The sequence below is a fragment of the Mirounga leonina genome, unplaced genomic scaffold (genome assembly GCF_011800145.1).
Source record: "Mirounga leonina isolate KUSES-001 unplaced genomic scaffold, KU_Mleo_1.0 Mir_204, whole genome shotgun sequence".
Lineage (NCBI taxonomy): Eukaryota > Metazoa > Chordata > Mammalia > Carnivora > Phocidae > Mirounga > Mirounga leonina.
In genome coordinates this window covers 2,381,809-2,402,250 of record NW_023270513.1, presented here as the reverse complement: position 1 = coordinate 2,402,250, position 20,442 = coordinate 2,381,809, and the positions used below count along the sequence as shown (strand labels likewise).

Below are 20,442 nucleotides of genomic sequence, written 5' to 3'. Positions count from 1 at the left end.
TAGTTACCCTGAATGTAAATGGGCTAAATGCCCCAATCAAAAGACACAGGCTAATAGACTGGATTAAAAAACAAGACCCATCGATATGCTGTCTGCAAGAGACTCATTTTAGACCCAAAGACACCCCCAGATTGAAAGTGAGGGGGTGGAAAACCATTTACCATGCTAATGGACACCAAAAGAAAGCTGGGGTGGCAATCCTTATATCAGACAAATTAGATTTTAAATCAAAGACTGTAACAAGAGATGATGAAGGACACTATATCGTACTTAAAGGCTCTATCCAACAAGAAGATCTAACAATTGTAAATATCTATGCCCCTAACATGGGAGCAGCCAATTATATAAGGCAATTAATAACAAAAGCAAAGAAACACATCGACAACAATACAATAATAGTGGGGGACTTTAACACCCCCCTCACTGAAATGGACAGATCATCTAAGCAAAAGATCAACAAGGAAATAAAGACTTTAAATGACACACTGGACCAAATGGACCTCACAGGCATATTCAGAACATTGCATCCCAAAGCAACGGAATACACATTCTTCTCTACTGCCCATGGAACATTCTCCAGAATAGATCACATCCTAGGTCATAAATCAGGTCTCAACCGGTACCAAAAGATTGGGATCATTCCCTGCCTATTTTCAGACCACAATGCTTTGAAACTAGAACTCAATCACAAGAGGAAAGTCGGAAAGAACTTAAATACATGGAGGCTAAAGAGCATCCTACTGAAGAATGAATGGGTCAACCAAGAAGTTAAAGAAGAATTAAAAAAATTCATGGAAACCAATGAAAATGAAAACACAACTATTCAAAATCTTTGGGATGCAGCAAAGGCAGTCCTAAGAGGAAAGTATATAGCAATACAAGCCTTTCTCAAGAAACAAGAAAAGTCTCAAGTACACAACCTAACCCTACAGACCAATATCCCTGATGAATGTGGATGCAAAAATTCTCACCAAAATACTAGCCAATATGATCCAACAGTACATTAAAAGGATTATTCACCACGACCAAGTGGGATTTATCCCTGGGCTGCAAGGTTAGTTCAACATCCGCAAATCAATCAACGTGATACAATACATTAACAAAAGAAAGAACAAGAATCATATGATCCTCTCAATAGATGCAGAAAAAGCATTTGACAAAGTACAGCATCCTTTCTTGATCAAAACTCTTCAGAGTATAGGCATAGAGGGTACATACCTCAATATCATAAAAGCCATCTATGAAAAACCTACAGCAAATATCATTCTCAATGGGGAAAAACTGAGAGCTTTCCCCCTAAGGTCAGGAACGCGGCAGGGATGTCCACTATCACCACTGCTATTCAACATAGTATTGGAAGTCCTAGCCACAGCAATCAGACAACAAAAAGAAATAAAAGGCATCCAAGTCGGCAAAGAAGAAGTCAAACTCTCACTCTTTGCAGATGATATGATACTTTATGTGGAAAACCCAAAAGAGTCCACCCCAAAACTGCTAGAACTCATACAGGAATTCAGTAAAGTGGCAGGATATAAAGTCAATGCACAGAAGTCAGTGGCATTCCTATACACCAACAACAAGACAGAAGAAAGAGAAATTAAGGAGTCGATCCCATTTACAATTGCACCCAAAACCATAAGATACCTAGGAATAAATCTAACCAAAGAGACAAAGGATCTGTACTCAGAAAACTATAAGATACTCATGAAAGAAATTGAGGAAGACACAAAGAAATGGAAAAACGTTCCATGCTCATGGATTGGAAGAACAAATATTGTGAAGATGTCAATGCTACCTAGAGCAGTCTACACATTCAATGCAATCCCCATCAAAATACCATCCACTTTTTTCAAAGAAATGGAACAAATAATCCTAAAATTTGTATGGAACCAGAAAAGACCCCGAATAGCCAGAGGAATGTTGAAAAAGAAAAGCAAAGCTGGTGGCATCACAATTCCGGACTTCAAGCTCTATTACAAAGCTGTCATCATCAAGACAGTATGGTACTGGCACAAAAACAGGCACATTGATCCATGGAACAGAATAGAGAGCCCAGAAATGGACCCTCAACTCTATGGTCAACTAATCTTCGACAAAGCAGGAAAGAATGTCCAATGGAAAAAGTCTGTTCAACAAATGGTGTTGGGAAAATTGGATAGCCACATGCAGAAGAATGAAACTGGACCATTTCCTTACACCACACACAAAAATAGACTCCAAATGGTTGAAAGACCTCAATGTGAGACAGGAGTCCATCAAAATCCTAAAGGAGAACACAGGGAGCAACCTCTTCGACCTCAGCCGCAGCAACTTCTTCCTAGAAACATTGCCAAAGGCAAGGGAAGCAAGGGCAAAAATGAACTATTGGGACTTCATCAAGATAAAAAGCTTTTGCAAAGCAAAGGAAACCGTCAACAAAACCAAAAGACAACCGACAGAATGGGAGAAGATATTTGCAAATGACATATCAGATAAAGGACTGGTATCCAAAATCTATAAAGAACTCATCAAACTCAACACCCAAAGAACAAAGAATCCAATCAAGAAATGGGCAGAAGACATGAACAGACATTTTCCCAAAGAAGACATCCAAATGGCCAACAGACACATGAAAAAGTGCTCAATATCGCTCAGCATCAGGGAAATCCAAATCAAAACCTCAATGAGATACCACCTCACACCAGTCAGAATGGCTAAAATGAACAAGTCAGGAAACGACAGATGTTGGCGGGGATGCGGAGAAAGGGGAACCCTCCTACACTGTTGGTGGGAATGCAAGCTGGTGCAGCCACTCTGGCAAACAGTATGGATGTTCCTCAAAAAGTTGAAAATAGAGCAATTGCACTACTGGGTATTTACCCCAAAGATACAAATGTAGGGATCCGAAGGGGCACGTGCACCCCAGTGTTTATAGCAGCAATGTCCACAGTAGCCAAACTATGGAAAGAGCCTAGATGTCCATCAACAGATGATAAGGAAGATGTGGTATATATATATATACAATGGAATATTATGCAGCCATCAAAAAATGAAATCTTGCCATTTGCAATGACATGGATGGAACTAGAGGGTATTACACTTAGCAAAATAAGTCAATCAGAGAAAGATACGTATCATATGATCTCACTGATATGAGGATTTTGAGAAACAAGACAGAGGATCATAGGGGAAGGGAGGGAAAAATGAAACAAGATGAAACCAGAGAGGGAGATAAACCATAAGAGACTCTTAATCTTAGGAAACAAACGGGGTTGTTGGAATGGAGGGGGGTGGAAGGGGTGGGGTGGCTGGGTGATGGACATTGGGGAGGTAATGTACTATGGGAAGCACTGTGAATTGTGTAAGACTGATGAATCACAGACCTGTACCCCTGAAACAAATAATACATTATGTGTTAATTTAAAAAAATTTTTTTAAAAAGAAAATAGCTGCAGAAATCCTCAACAAAATATTAACAAGTTAAATTTAGTAAAATTTGAAAAGCATAAGAGACCATAACCAAGTGAGGTTTATCCTAGGTTCAACATTGTAGACTCAATTAATTTACCATATCAACAGATTAAGTGAAAAGATTGAACATCCATTTATAATTTAAAAAATACTCTGAGCAAACTAAGAATAGTAGGGAAGTTTCTAAACCTGATAAAGGGCATCTACAAAGATAAAACTACAGCTGATGACATACTTAATGACGAAAGACTGAATGCTTTCTCTCTATGGGTAGGAACAAGTCAAGGATATCTACACTCACTCCTGTTCAACATCATCCTAGAAGTCCTAGCCAGTGCAATGAGCCAAACAAAAGAATGGAAAGAAGACATACAGTGAAAAAGAAGAAATAAAACCACATATATTTACAGATGACATGATTGTCTACATAGAAAATCCCCAAGAACCTAAGATTAATGGGTTTTTATTCAGTTTATTGTATGTGTGCTGTACCTCAAAATTTTTTTAGGAGTGCCTGGGTGGCTCAGTCGGTTAAGCAGCTGCCTTCAGCTCAGGTCATGATCTCAGGGTCCTGGGATCGAGCCCCGCATCGGGCTCCCTGCTCGGCGGGAAGCCTGCTTGCTTCTCCCTCTCCCTCTGCCTCTCCCCACAGCTTGTGCTCTCTCGCTTACTCTCTCTCTCTCTCTCAGATAAATAAAATCTTTAAAAAAGAAAGAAAAACTTTTTTAAAAATTCAGTCTAACCAGGATGAATGAAAACCATGTCACATCGTGTGGTATATGCCATCTAATACAAGTTTCTGCCCATGGTGATACCCAAGAAATATTGTTGACTGACTAAATGAAATAATTTGGAAATTCTCTTTTACTTTGCTTAAAATAAAACCAGTTAGTTTATATAGCACTGTATCTTTTGGTTAACACAGTCATTAAAGAGAGGCATATAAACATTGGATTTGGATCAGATAGTAGCAGCACTTTTTCAGGCTATTTAGGAACATCATGGCAATAATTTCAGGAAATGTAGGCAATGCTACTGAATGCATTATAGGGTGCTTAAAGTGTTGGTAAATTTATAATGTAGTTAATGATTTAAAATGTAAAAGTGTATTTAATGATTTAAATTTATAATGCATTTAATGATTTAAAATGTAAAAATGTATCTAATGATTTAAAAATGTAAAACATCTATATACAGACGCTAGGACAACCTTCAAATTGTAAATAGAATTAATTTTCCTCAACAGAAAAATCTCCCCAGAAGAGAGATTAGAATAGAATAATAAAATATAATCACAGAGAATGTTGCATTTTTGCCTCCCTCTTAGGGGACTTCTCAAGTGATCCATGTGAGACATTGCTTCTGCTGTATGAGTTTGAAGTTAAAGCCAAAATGAATGATCCGTTACTTGACAGCTTCCTGGAATCGGTGTGGGAACTGCCTCATTTGGAAAGTAAAACATTTGAAACAATCGCATGTAAGTGCTATATTTATGTTTTTGGAAGACTGTTACCCATTTAGATTGTACTACTTTTTATTCTTCTCTCTGTTCTTCATTTTTTACCCTCAGGTGGGATATAATGTTTCCTCATAGCACTTTGTTTCTCCTTCTCTAATGGTATCCTCAGATTGTCATGTATTATAATCATTAATGCATCTATCTTTTTTTTTATATGAGACTATAAGCTCCTTAGGGTCATGAAAAATAATTGCTTGTGTCTGGTGTACTTAGAAACCCGAGTAAAGTGCATTACTCATAATAGGTGTATCTATTCTAGGTGTGGAATTGAATTGTATAACTACACAATAGGGGGAGCTTGAACTTCAGAAAGTTAGTTTTACTCAGCTAGATAGAAATGACAGTCAGCTGCTTCACTGATCAAAGGTGATGCAATCTTAGCAACTTATTAAAGTGTACAAAGAACGTCAGGCACCTGGGTGGCTCAGTTGGTTGGGCGACTGCCTTCGGCTCAGGTCATGATCCTGGAGTTCCAGGATCGAGTCCCGCATCGGGCTACCTGCTCAGCGGGGAGTCTGCTTCTCCCTCTCCCGCTCCCCCCTCTTGTGCTCTTTCTCTCTCTCACTCTGTCTCTCAAATAAATAAATAAAATCTTAAAAAAAAAAAAAAAAAGAATTAAAGTGTACAAAGAGGGGCACCTGGCTGGCTCAGTCTGTAGAACGCGTGACTCTTGATCTCGGGCTTGTAGGTTCAAGCCCCACGTTGGGTGTAGAGATTACTTAAAAATGAAATCTTTTTAAAAAATAAAGTGTACAAGGAAATGCTGGTAATATTTTTTTTAACACAATTGCCACTTTCAAATTTCTGGTTGGGCTATAAGTAAAAAGTATTTGGGGTCCCGGAACCTGCATGGGGATATGCTGCAGGAAATGGCCTAATTATTTTCCCTTTTTTCTCTCTTACCCTCCTCGGGAGCTGGTGTGTAGTTAATAAAGGTGTTAGGTAGCCCCAAGTGCACAAAGGTCACATTTGCCTTTCCTTATCTCACAAGGCAAAATTCCTAGAGACATGGAACAGGTGGTCTATACTTTATGGACATGTGATGGTGACCACTTCTTGTATAATGGATCTCCAGTTAAATGCATTTGGAAGTTTTAGGGTTTGTTATCTCTGACACTCACTCTCATGTCAAGTGTTTCCTGGTTTTAGTATCAGACCAGAACAGCATATTGTAGTATAAATCTGTTTTTGATTATTGCCCTTTTACTGATCTGCTTTTTGTTTCCACCTTTGTGTGCCCCTCCTTGACTCTGGCTCATAAGATTATTGCTTTACGTGTATGACTATGTGCAGGGTCACAGAAACAGTAGGTTCTCTATTGATGTTTGCTGAAGAGAAGATGAGCCCAGTGACCCTACCATGTTACTCTGCCCAGAATCTATAAGCTGTCTCTGAAAGCCACCATGGACCCCTCATTTCATAAAATTCAGTTTTAGGTTTTTTTGTCTGTTGGTTGGTTTGTTTGTGTTAATCTGTTTCAGGCCAGTTTCATTAGAGAGAGCAAGTTGTAGCCTGGGATGAAAACTGATAGATAAGGTGCTCACAGCCTTTTTTCTTTCCTTCTTATAGCATTAGCAGTGGAAATGCCTGCACACTATCCTTCCATTGCTCTGAAAGCCTTGAAAAGGGCTTTATTGCTTTACAAAATGAAAGAATCCATTGACGTTTTGAAATACAGGTTAGTAAATCTAACTTAACACTGAAGCTAGGCTTTTTGATAGCCAAAAGAGCTATTGGTCAATGCCTCATAAGTCATCAGTCATACTCAGCTCGTCCAACTTAAAAGATAGATCAGGGCACTCCTATAACTCCTGAGCTAAAAAGCCCTCAAAACAGCTCCATATTTAGAGTTGTATTATAGACCAAGAATTAATTAGCTATGTCAAAGAGTCTGAATTTCCCAAAAAAGGAAAAAAAGGGGCAAAGTTGCTTCTTTGTGTGAGACTATATATATATGATAAAATTTCTAAGTACCTTTCAGAGATTAATATAACAACCACCAATGTATCCACCACCCAAATTTAACAAATGTTAACATTTTGCAGTATTTGTCCCAGATGTTTTCTCTAAGCACCTTTCTTTAAGGACTAATAAGTGCTGTGCATCATAATACAAAATATTATTTACTAGAGATTTTATGTTTTCTATGCCTAGACATGGGGGAAATGATGTTGTGTGATTTTTCTATGGAAAACTTTATTACAGTCTTTCTTTTCTGAGACATGAGAGACAGTTCTCCTGGAATTATTCCTAGTTTAAATCCCAATTCCCTTGCCCATTTGGGGATGTAACGAGATGCTTTAAAGTGCCTATAGATTGAACCAGCTCATAAAATATAATAAACAGCTACAACTCCTTAGTGCAGGAAACTAAAAAAAGGTGAAAGACAACCATAGGCATAATAAAAAGAAGGATTGGTCAGCCCCTTTTATAGCTTCAAAAATCTGTCTTCTGAGGTTGGAGGCCAGATAAAAATGAGGGAAGAACAGAAGTGTTTTGAAGCTTGTAGTCTGGGATGAGATCCAGATTTTACTTGTCTTAGCCATGAAGCCAATGATTTATTTCCTTTTGGGATGAGTTTTCTCTTTTTGATTTCAGCAAATGTATGCACAACTTAATTAACCTCTTAGTGCCAGATGGGGTGCCAAGTACAGAACTCTGTCCCCTGGAAGAAGTTTGGGGTCATTTCGAAGATGCTCTGAGCATTATTATCCATACCGTAAGTCAACCAGTGATATTAAGCTGTTCTTTAAAATTAAAACTGTCTTCTGTGTTATAAATTACATAGAATAGTGCTTTCTGATGTGAGTTTTAGGGTAAATGAATTCATATTTCAGTATACTTACACACTATAAAATTTCCCTGGGTTTATGAAACGTAAAGAGTTAAAAGTAGAAAACTTCTGATACAAGTATACTATGGATTAAATGAAAATAGCAGTACCACCTGGAATTTTAAAACTTGGTAGAATTGTTACTTCCCCTGTGATGATACTAACCCTTTGAAAAACCTTATTGTTATTTCTTCCATTTCTCCAAGGCAGGTAATAGAGTAGAAGGAACACTGAGGACCTGTATATTTGTCCCTCCTCTGCTGATTTTTTTCTTTTCAGCACAGGTTTATTCAGTGATTTTTAAATTAGCTTTATTGAGGTGTAATTTACATACCATGAAATGTAGCCTTTGTGTGTGTACCATTTGGTGATTTTAGTAAGCTTATAGAGTTAATGCAGCTGTCACCATGATCCAGTTTTAGAATATTTCCATTACCCCAAAGTTTCCTCTCACCTATTTGCAGTCACTCCCTGTTCTCACTTAAGGCCCAGGCAACCACAGAGCTGCCTTCTATCTGTGTCAATTTTCTCTTTCTGGACACTTCATATGAATGAAACCATGCAGCGTCTGATCTCTTGTGTCTGGCTTCTTTCAATTTAACATAATATTTTTGAGGCTCATCCATGTAGCATGTATCAGTATTTTAATCCTTCCTATATTATTATATTCTACTTAATGGATATATCACATTTTCTTTACCCACTCACTAGTTGGTAGACATTTGAGATGGTTTTAGTTTTTAGCTATTATGAATAATACTGCAATGACATTTGTATACAACTCTTTGTGTGGACACATGTTTTCAGTTCTCTTGAATATATGAATTTCTGGGTCATTTGGTAACTTTATGTTTAACTTTCTGAGGAGCTACAATCTGTCTTCCAAAGTGGTTGCGCTGTTTTACATCCCTACCGGCGGGTGTATGAGGGTTCTAATTTCTCCACATCCTCATCGACACTGTTACTGTCTATCTCTTTCATTATAGCCATTTTAGTGAGTATGTAGTGGTAGCTCATTGTGGTTTTGACTTGTCATTATTTTCTTGATGGCTAATGGTGTTGATAATTTTTTTATGTGTTTATTGACCATTTATATGCCTTCTTTGGGAAAATGTCTCTTCGATTATTTTCCCATTTTAAAAATTGGGTTCTTATTGAGTTGTAAGATTTATTTATATATTCTAGGTACAAATCATTTATAGTATACAGTTTGTAACTGTTTTCTCCCAATCTCTGGCTTGTCTTTTCATTTTCTTAATGACATAACTTAAAAAGCAAAAGTTCTAAGTTTTGATGAAGTCTAATTTATCAATTTTTTCTTTTATTGTTCATGTTTTGGTCATGATAAGAAATCTTTGCCTATCTCAAATTTAGAAAGATTTTCTCCAGTGTTTTCTTGTAGCAGTTTTTATACTTTTATCTCTTACATATAGGTTTATGATCCATTTTTAATTGTTTTATTTATGGTGTAAGGTAGGGTCTCTTATTTGTTTGATTTTCCATATGGATATCCCTCCTGTGCTGTTTGACTTTGGTTTCCTCATTTGTAAAATGGAAATAATACCTGCTCTGACTCCCACACTGAGGTTTTAAGGATCAATTAAAATAATATGTGTTGTAAACTTTAACAGCTCATACACATGTAAGGCGGTATTGTTATTATAAGGGAGCTATAAAATGTTAAGGTTAAATGGCTTGCTTAAAGTCACACAGAAAGTCATTATTTGAGTCCATGTTAATAACTGAGGATCCTGACTCTGCTTTGGGCTCAGTTGCCTCTTCATATAAAAATATGTGCAAACCACAGCAGATGGTGGAACAGTATAGCAGGGTGACAACCTGGAACAAACCAGCATCGACTTCAAAAACCTAGAATTCTCCTGGAGCTGTGTAATTATGGCCTGTGTGAATTTAAGTTTTAAAAAAATGTTAGCATTGAACATTTTGGATATATATTTTTTTTACTTTCTTTTGGGAAGAAGAGAAAATTCTATTTCTAAGCCATGAGCCTCATCTGGACCTTCAGATGTGTTTGCCATAGTAACTAATACAAACTAAAATTAAATTGTACTGTAAATCCAAATTGATCCATTTCCATAGTCTCTATATAAGGCCTAAACTTCTCTGAGCAATTTTTTTTTTTTTTGCCACTTTTATTCTGTCTGTTACTGTTCCATCTCCCTGGCTCTTGGGTTTCCTGCTAGAGAGCTCAGTGTTTTTCTACTTTTTTGACAAGTCTTACATCCATTATTGCTCATCCCCTGAAACATGGTGGGATAGTTCACTTTCTTATGCAGAGATTAGTTTAATAATCCTGTTGGTTCCTTATATAATATATGTTGCTTTTTCCTGTTTGATTGAATGTGTTATGTATCTCCTTTGTTTTAAATGCTTGGGAGAAAATTCTGCCCTTGTTTGAGTTTTGTAATGACCAGTCACTCATTCATTATTTATTGAGCAGATAACCGTTACCAAGTGCCTCCATACTTTGGCAAAATGGCTGTTGCCCAAATATAAAACCTCTTGTCTCACAGTACCATGCTTTACATTTTACAAAGCATTCTTATATCCATTATTTCATATGATCCCTGCCCCCATCCCCAGCAATTCTGTGAAATAGAGAGTGCTGTATTACTATCCTTGACAAATCCTTACAAATGAGGAAATTCTTAAGTTTCAGAAAAGTCAAGTTACCCCGTTGGTAACTTGAGCATAGCTGCCTTCCAAAAAAGTCGAGTTACCAATTTGCCTAAATTCATATGGCTAATGAATGAGAGTCAGGACTAGAACTCAGGTCATCTGACCTCACTTCCAGGGCTTTTTCCACCAGAACACACATCTTCTTTACCTGCTCTTGCTAGGATTCAGTTCAAAGGAAAGGCTCAACTTGGTATTCAGAAGCTACTGCCAATGAAAAAGCAAGAAGGATGACTTACATGCTTAAACAGGCAAGCCTATATTTAGGTTCATATTCTAGATGATTTTTAAGAGAAAATGGATTGCTGTGATTTTTCTTAATTAAAATTTTATTTTGAAATAATTGTAGATTCACATGCAGTTGTAAGAAATAATACAAGAGATCTTATGTATGCTTTACCCAGTCTCCCCCATTGGTAACATCTTATATAAAACAATATCACAACCAGGATGTTGACATTATTACAGTCAAGACACAGAACTTTTCGGGGCTCCTGGGTGGGTCAGTCGTTAAGCATCTGCCTTCACTTCTGGTCATGATCCCTGGGATTGAGCCTGCTTCTCCCTCTCCCCCTCCCCCTGCGTGTGTTCCTTCTCTGTCTCTCTCTCTGTCAAATAGATAAATTAATTAAAAAAAAAAAAAGACACAGAACTTTTCTATCACAAGGATACCTCATATCGCCCTTCTATAGTTCCCACCTACTTCTTTCCCACCCCAACCCCTCCTTAATACCTGGCAACCACTAACCTATCATCAGTTTCTGTAATTTTGTCATTTCCGTAATGACAGATCATACAGTACCTAATTTTTGAGATTGGCTTTTTTTCAGTGGGCAGAATTCTCTGGAGATTCATCAAGTTACAAGTTGTTGCATGTATCAGTACGTCACTGTTTTTTATTGCCAAATAGTATTCCATGGTATGGATGAACTGGTACCACGGTTCATTTAACCGTGAAGGTCACCTGTTGAAGGTCATCTGGGTTGTTTCTAGTTTGAGGCTATGACATATAAAGCTACTGTAAACATTTGTGTACAGGTTTTTGTGTGAACATGAGTCTCCGTTTCCCTGGGATAGTACCTAAGAAGGCAGCTGCTGGCTCGTACAGTAATTGCATGTTTAAATTTTACAGAAACTGCCAAACTGTTTTCCAGAGTGTCCGTAACATTTTACATTCTTGCCAGAAATGTGTGAATAATCCAGAACCTCCACACCCTTGTCAGTATTTGGTGTTGTCACTATTGTTTATTTTAGCCATTCTGATAGGTGTGTCACAATATCTTTTGTGGTTTTAATTTGCATTTCCCTAACAGCTAATGATGCTGACCAGCTTTTCATGTGCTTATTTGCGGTCTGCATATCCTCTCTGGTGAAATGTCTGTTCGTATCTTTTGTCCATTTTGTAGTTGGATTGTTTTGCTTGTTTACTGTTCAGTTTCAAGAGTTCTTTATAGTGTAGATACTAGTCAGATGCGTGACTTGAAAATATTTTCTTCCAGTTGCAGCTTGTCTTCTTGTCAGCTTAACAAGGCCTTTCACATAACAAAAGTTTTTTTTTAATTTGTCCATTTCATCAACTTCATCTCACTGATCCTACTTTTGGTGTCAAGTCCGTTGTAGACCTCCTTGCCTCGCTACATCCCAAAGATTTTTCCCCAGTTCCCTTGGGTTTTTTTAAGTTTTTATAGTTTTCTGTTTTACATTTAAGTTTATGATACATGTTAAGTTAATTTTTGTATGAGGTATGAGATTTAGGTTACAGTTCATTTTGCCTATCTATGCATGTCTATTGTTCTAGCACCATTTTCTTGACAAGGCTGTCTTTCCTCCATTAAATTGCTTTTGTGCTTTTGACAGAAATCAGTTGGGCATATTCATGTGAGTCTGTTGCTGGGTTCTCTGTTCTGTTCTGTATGTGTCTGTCCCTTTGCCAATATCACACAGTCCTGATTACTGTAACTATACAATAAGTCTTAAAATCAGGTAGTGATTCCACCCACTTTATTCTTTCGCAAAATTGTTTTGGATGTTCTGGTTCCTTTGCTTTTACATATTTATTTTAGAATAATCTTGTCTATGTCTACAAATATTTTTTCTGGGATTTTGATAGCAGTTGTGTTGAACAGTATTCATTTCCTAGGGCTGCCAAAACAGATGACCACAAACTGCTTATAACAGAAACTTCTCTCGCAGTTCTGGAAGCTAGAAGTCTGAAATCAAGGTGTCGGCAAGGCCACACTCTCTTTGAAGTCTCTAGGGGGAGGGTCCTTCCTTGTCTCTTCCTAGCTTCTAGTGGTTGCTGACAATGTTCGGCGTTCCGTGGCTTATGGATTCATCACTGCAATTTCTGTCTCTGTCATCACATGGAATTCTTCTTACGAGTCTCTTGTTTTTCTTCTGTCTTGTTATCAGGACACCAGCCATTATTGGGTTAAGGGTCCATCCTACTCCAGTATGATCTCAACTTAATTACATCTTCAATGACCCTGTTACCAAATATGGTCATATTCTGAGGTTCCAGGAAGAACATGAATTTTGAGGGACACTATCCAACCCAGTGCGATGTATATCAAGAATTGACATCTTTAGTTATATCTCAATCGAAAAAGAATTGACATCTTTATTATATTGAATCTTCCAATCCATGAACAGAGTATGTCTCTTTATTTAGTTTTCTTTATCTCTTTCATTAGCATTATGTACTTTTCAACATATAAGTCCTGTACATGTTTTGTTAGATTTATACCTAAGTATTTCAGTTTTTTTTGAGTGATTGTAAATGATGTCCATGTATTAATTTCTAATATAGTTGACTCTTGAACAACATGGGAGTTAGGGGTGCCAACCATCACACAGTCAAAAATCTATGTATAACTTTTAACTACTCAAAAACTTAACTATTAATAGCCTACTGTTGATGGGAAGACTTACCAATAACATAGTTAGTTAACACATATTTTCAATGTTATATGTATTATATACTGTATTCTTACAATAAAGGAAGCTAGAGAAACAAAAATGTTATTAAGAAAATCATAAGAAGGAGAAAACACATTTATAGTACTGTACTGAATGTATAAAGAAAATCTGTGTATAAGTGTACCTGCACAGTTCAAACCCATGCGTACAAGGGTCTACTGTATAAAGAAATACAGTAGATTTTTATGTGTTTGTCTTGAATCCTGCAACCTTGCTGAACATACTCATTTCTGGAATTTTGGGGGGAAAGTTTCCTTAGGATTTTCTATGTAAACAATCATGTCCTCTGCAAATAGGGACAGGTGTTTTTTTGTTGTTGATTTGTTGTTTGTTTTGTTTTAGGGTCTTTCTCTTCTTTTTTTTTTTAAAGATTTTATTTATTTATTTATTTGAGAGAGAGAGAGAGTGAGAGAGAGCATGAGAGGGGAGAGGGTCAGAGGGAGAAGCAGACTCCCCACTGAGCGGGGAGCCCGATGTGGGACTCGATCCTGGGACTCCAGGATCACGACCTGAGCTGAAGGCAGTTGCTTAACTAACTGAGCCACCCAGGCGCCCTCTCTTCTTTTTTATTGAAGTATAATTAACATACAGTGTTATATTTGTTGGTGTACAGTATAACAGTTCATTAATTCTATGCATTACTCAGTGCTCATCAAGATAAACGTACTCTTAATCCCCCTTCTCAAATACAGACAGTTTTATTTCTTCTTTTCCACTATATATGCCTTCTCTTTCCTTTTCTTGCCTTATTGTACTGACTAGAACTTTCAGCACTATGTTAAGAGTGGTGAGAGTGGGTATTCTTGCCTTGTTCACTATCAGGGGGAAAACATTCAGTCTTTCACCATTAAGTATAATGTTAGCTGTAGGTTTTTGTAGAGGCTCTTTATCAAGTTGAAGAAACTCCCTAACCCCATTTTTTTTTCCCTGAATCTATCATGAATGAGTGTTGAATTTTGTCACATGCTTTTCCTGCGTCAGTTGGTATAATCATGTGACTTTTCTTCTGTATAATATAGTGAATTACATTGACCAATTTTAAATGTTGAACCAGCCTTGCATCCTTGGAATAAACCCCACATGATCATGGTGTATAATTCTTTTTATATATTGATTAATTCTCTTTGCTAGTGTTTTTGTTAAAGATCTTTCATCTATATTCATGAGAGATATTGGCCTCTAGTTTTCTTTTTGTATACTGTCTTGGTCTGCTTTTGGTATCAGGGTCATACTAACGTTTTATAAAATGAATTGGGGTATGTTCCCTTCTCTTCCATATTTTTGGAAAAGATTGTATAGATTTTATGTTAATAATTTTCTGAATGTTGGGGCGCCTGGGTGGCTCCGTTGGTTAAGCGACTGCCTTCGGCTCAGGTCATGATCCTGGAGTCCCGGGATCGAGTCCCGTATCGGGCTCCCTGTTTGGCAGGGAGTCTGCTTCTCCCTCTGACCCTCCTCCCTCTCGTGCTCTCTGTCTCTCATTCTCTCTCTCTCAAATAAATAAATAAAATCTTTAAAAATAATAATAATAATTTTCTGAATGTTTGATAGAATTCTCCAGTGAAACTATCTGGGCCTGGATATTTTTTTCAAGTGTTGTTAAATTACAAATTTACTTTTCTTAATAGTTACAGAGCTGTTCAAATTATCTGTTTTCTGTTGGGTGAGTTGTGGTCAGTTGTGGTTTTCAGTGAAGTGACCCATGTCATCTAAGTTGTCAAATTTTTGTGTATAGAGTTCTTTGTATTATTCCCTTATTATTCTTTTGATGTGTGCAGGTTCTATAGTGATATTCACTATATTTCATTACTGATATTGATAATTTGTCTTCCTTTTTTTCTCTGTCATTCTTGCTAGAAGTTAGTAAATTTTATCCATCTTCTCAAAGAACCAGCTCCTCCAATGATTTTTCTCTGTTGTCTTTGTATTTTCAGTCTTGTTGATTTCTGCTGTGATCTTTATTATTTACTTTGTTCTGCTTACTTTGCACTTAGTTTGCTCTTTTTCTAGGCCCCTGAGATGGGAGCTTAGATTATTAATTTTATAATTTTTCTCATTTTCTAATGTATGCATTTTAGGGCTGTAAACTTCCCTGTCAGTGCTGCTTTACCTGTGCCTACAAATTTTGCTATGTTGTATTTTCACTTTCAGTTATTTCATTGTATTATTTATTTCTCTCAAGACTTCCTCTTCGACTCATGAATCACTTAGAAGTGTGTTGTTTAATTTCTGAGTGTTTACAGATTTTCCTTTTATCTTTCTGTTACTGAATTCTAGTATTATTCAGTTGTGGTCAGAAAACACAGCTTGTATGATTTCAGTTATTTAAATTTTTTGAGATTTATTTATGGACTAGGATATGATCTATCTTACTATATATTCCACAGGCACTTTGAAAAGAATTGTAACCTGTTCTTGTTAAGGAGGATTGTTCCATAAATGTTGATTAGCTCCCACTGGGTGATGGTGTTCCAAGTTCTTATATATCTTTGCTGATTTTCAGGCTAGTTGTTCTGTTAGTGTTTGAGCAGGCATGTTGAAGTCTCCAACTATAACTGGAATTATTTGGCTCTCCTTTCACTCCTATTGGTTTTTCCTTCATGTATTTTGTGACTGTGTTGTTGGATGCATACACATTTATGATTGCTATATCTTCTTTGTAGAGTAACCTTTTTATCAGTATATATTGTCTTTCTGTTTATCTGGTGATTTTCTTTGCTCTCAAGTCTACAATCACTAATATTAATTTGCCACTCCTGCTATCTTTTGATTAATGTTTACATGATATACCTGTTTGCATCTTTTTACTTTCATCCTGCCTATAATTGTATATTTGAAGTCAATTTCTTGTAGACAGCATATAGACAGCCCATTTTTAGTCCACTTTACTAATGTGTCTTTTAATCAGTTTATTTATTTATTTATTTATTTATTTATTTTTAAGATTTTATTTATTTGAGAGAGAGAGAGACAGCGAGAGAGGGAACACAAGCAGCAGGGGGAGTGGGAGAGGGAGAAGTAAGCTTCCCGCAGAGTAGGGACCCCGATGCGGGGCTCGATCCCAACCTGAGCCGAAGGCAGACGCTTAACGACTGAGCCACCCAGGCGCCCCTTAAGCAGTATATTTAGATCACTAATCCGTTAGAGAGTAAATCTGCCACTTCATTTTTTTGTTCTTTGTTTTCTTTGTTTTGCTCTCTGTTTTTCATTTCTTTTTTCTCTTTCCTGCCTTCCTGTGGATTACTTGAACATTTTTTAGAATTCCATTTTGCTTCATCTGTAATGTTATTAACTGTATTTCTTTGTGTAGCTTTTTTTTTTTTTAGTGGTTGCTTTAGATATTAGAGTGCGTGTGTGTGTGTGTGTGTGTGTGTGTGTGTGTGTGAAACTTATTACTGTCTACTGCTGTCATCATGTTACCAGTTCAAGTGAAGTATAGAAACCTTACCTCCAGGGGCGCCTGGGTGGCTCATTTGGTTAAGCATCTGCCTTCAGCTCAGGTCATGATCTCAGGGTCCTGGGATCGAGCCCTGTGTCAGGCTCCCTGCTCAGTGGGGAGTCTGCTTCTCCCTCTCCCTTTGCCCCTCCCCCCTGCTCGTGTGCGACCTCTCTCTCACACTTTCTCTCTCTCTCAAGTGAATAAATAAAATCTTTAAATAAATAGAAACCTTACCTCTCTTTACCCTCCCCCACTTAATAATTGACCTAAATTGTCCTGTATATACATTTAGAACCACATCAGTGTTGTAATTTTCACTTCAACCTTCAACCATAATTTAGAAAACTCAAAGGAGAAGGAAAGCTCATTGTATTTACAGGTTTACTATTTTCTTTTTTCCTTTTGGATGTTGCAAGGTTCCTTTCTTATCCTTTCTTTTCTGTTTGGAGAGCTTCCTTTAGCCATTCTTTTAAGTAGGTTCCCTGCCCAACGTGGGGCTTGAATTCATGACCCTGATTGAGAGTCACACGCTCTACAGACTGAGCCAGCCAGGCGCCCCGCCTTTAGCCATTTTTTTAGAGAAGATCTGTTGATGATAAATTCTCATAGTTTCTCTGTATCTGATAATGTCTCTATCTCTCTGTCATTCCCAAAAGATGTTTTTGTTACAAGATTCCAGGTTGATGATCCTTTTCTTTCAGTACTTCAAAAATATTGTGTCACTTCTCTGGCCTCCAGGGCTTCTGGTGAGAAATCTGCTAATGTTTAACTTGTTTTCTCCCTGTAAGTAAAGTGTTATTTTTCTTTGGCTGCCTTCAATATTTTTTTTGTCTTTAGTTTCAGAAGTTGGACTATGATGTCTCTTGGGTGGATTTCTTTGAGTTTATATTGTTTGGGATTCACTCAGCTTTGTGAATCTGTAGGTTTATGTCTTTTGCCAAATTTGGTAAGTTTTCACACATAATTTCTTCAAGTACTTTCTCAGCCCGACCCTCTTTGTCCTCTCTTTCCAGGACTCTGATGACAGAAAGGTTAAAACCTTTGTCATTGTCCCATGAGTCCCTGGTGGCTTTATTCTCTTACTTTTTTGTCCATTTCCTTCTGTTGTTCAGATTGAGTAATTTCTATTGTTCTTTGAGTTCACTGATCATTCCTCTGCCTCCTCCATCCTGCTGTTGAACCTATTCATGGAGGGGTTTTTTTTCCTTTTTTTAATTTGTTAGTTGTTTGTTTATCAAGAGAAACTATTCCATAACCCAATATTCATGTTTCATAGTTCAGGAACACAGGTCAGTGACAAACTTCAATGGAACTCAACCCAAAGGAATTCTTTACATTCCAAAATCACTGTGCACTCTGAAAGATACCACCCATCTTCATCTCCTCAAAATCTCTCATGGAATCATAATTTCTGTAGAAATCTGCATATGCCTTCTTTCTTGGTTCTGCCACAGCAAACTTATAGAAAGCTGCAAGCCCCAGGGATACAGAAATGCTCTGGCAGTATGAAATCACAGAAGCTTGGCCAGAAGGCCTCACATCTGAGGTTTCTTCAAAGCACTGAAAGTCATGGTAGTTACTCTCCTCAACACCAACCTCAAACCCAACGTCTTTCCTAACTGATACTCATGGAGGTTTTTATTTCAGCTATTACATTTTCCAGTTCTGAAATTTCCATAGGTTATTCTTTATATCTTCTGGTTTTTTGATGAGACTTTTTTTTTTTTTAAGATTTTATTTATTTATTTGACAGAGACACAGCAAGAGAGGGAACACAAGCAGGGGGAGTGGGGGAGGGAGAAGCAGTCTGATGCGGGGCTCGATCCCAGGACCCTGCGATCATGAGCTGAGCAGAAGGCAGCCGCTTAACGGACTGAGCCACCCAGGCACCCCTTGCTGAGACTTTCTATTTTTTTCTTTGAAGTATGTACATTATGGAAGCATTTTTATGACGGTTACTTTATTTTTTTAAGTTTTTATTTAAATTCCCCTTAGTTAACATACAGTGTAATATTAGTTTCAGGTGTGCAATTTAGTGATTCGACACTGCAGTACAGCACCTGGTGCTCATCACAATCAGTGCACTTCTTAATCCCCACCACCTACGGAACCCATCCCCTTACCCACCTCCCCTCTGGTAACCATTAGTTTGTTCTCTATATCGTTAAGAGTCTCTTTGTTTCCCGGTTTGCCTCTCTCTTTTTTCCCCTCAGTGATCATCTGTTTTGTTTCTTAAATTCCACATATGAGTGAAATCTTATGGTATTTGTCTTTCTCTGACTGACTTATTTCACTTGGCAGGATTTCATTCTTTTTGATGGCTGAGTAACATTCTATTTTGTGTGTCTAGTGTGTATATATATATATATATATATGTCTGTATGTTTATATATATGTATCTATATATATATAGATACACACACACACACATATATATATATACATACCACCTCTTCTTTATCCATTCATCAGTCAACATTTGGGCTCTTTCCATAATTTGGCTTTGTAGATAATGTAGCTATAGACAGCAGTGTGCATATATCCTTTCAGATTAGTATTTTGTATTCTTTGGGTAAATACTTAGTAGTGCAATTGTTGGATCATAAGGTAGTTCTGTTTTTAACTTTCTGAGGAAACTCCACAGTGTTTTCCACAGTGGCTGCACCAGTTTGCATTCCCACCAACAGTGCAAGAGGGTTCCCCTTTCTCCACATTCTTGCCAACACCTGTTATTTCTTGTGTTGTTGATTTTAGCCATTCTGACTGGTGTGAGGCGGTATCTCACTGTGGTTTTGATTTGTATTTCCCTGATGATGAGCATGATGTTGAGCATCTTTTCATGTGTCAATTGGCCTTCTGTATGTCTTTGGAAAAATGTCTCTTCCAGTCTTCTGCTCATTTTTTAATTGGATTATTTGTGCTTTGGATGTTGGATTTTACACGTTCTTTATATATTTTGGATACTGTTTACCAGATATGTCATATGCAAATATCTTCTCCCATTCCATAGATTGCCTTTTAATCTTGTTGATTGTTTCCTTCACTATGCTATGATGGTTAATTTAAAATCTTTGTCAGATATTGTAACATTTCTGTCGTCTTGGTGTTGGCATCAATTGACTGTCTTTTTTCATTCAATCTGAGTTCTTCCTAGTTCTTGGTCTGATGAATAATTTCTTATTGAAACCTGGACATTTTCATGTTATGTTTGTGAGACTCTGGATCTCATTTGAACCTTCTGTTTTAGCTGGATTTCTCTGGCACTGCTATGCCAGGGAAGAGAGTTTGGCCTTATTACTTCCAGGTAGAAATAGACGCTCAGGTTCCCCACTTGGCCTGCATTGATACTCAAGGGGGAGGATTCCTTGTTACTGCTGGGTGGAAATGGTGCCCCACATGGTCTCCACTGACACCATGGTGGGGGTGCCTCATTATCTGCTGTGCGATGGTTAAAGTCCTGCCTCTTCACAAGTGTTTGCAGACTCTGTTCGTCCTTTGTTCCACCTTCTCTGGGGGTGGAAATCT

The 20,442-nt window shown here is 37.4% G+C and overlaps 1 protein-coding gene across 1 annotated transcript in view; it reads left to right on the top strand.

Annotated features, from left to right (window-relative positions):
* Positions 1-20,442, top strand: part of TEX11 (testis expressed 11) — a 313,311-nt gene that overhangs the window by 279,227 nt on the left and 13,642 nt on the right. Inside the window, exons 26-28 of the mRNA XM_035028703.1 lie at positions 4,778-4,927; positions 6,539-6,647; positions 7,568-7,688. Of these exons, the coding sequence (XP_034884594.1) occupies positions 4,778-4,927; positions 6,539-6,647; positions 7,568-7,688 (380 nt within the window). The remainder of the gene's footprint in view (positions 1-4,777; positions 4,928-6,538; positions 6,648-7,567; positions 7,689-20,442) is intronic.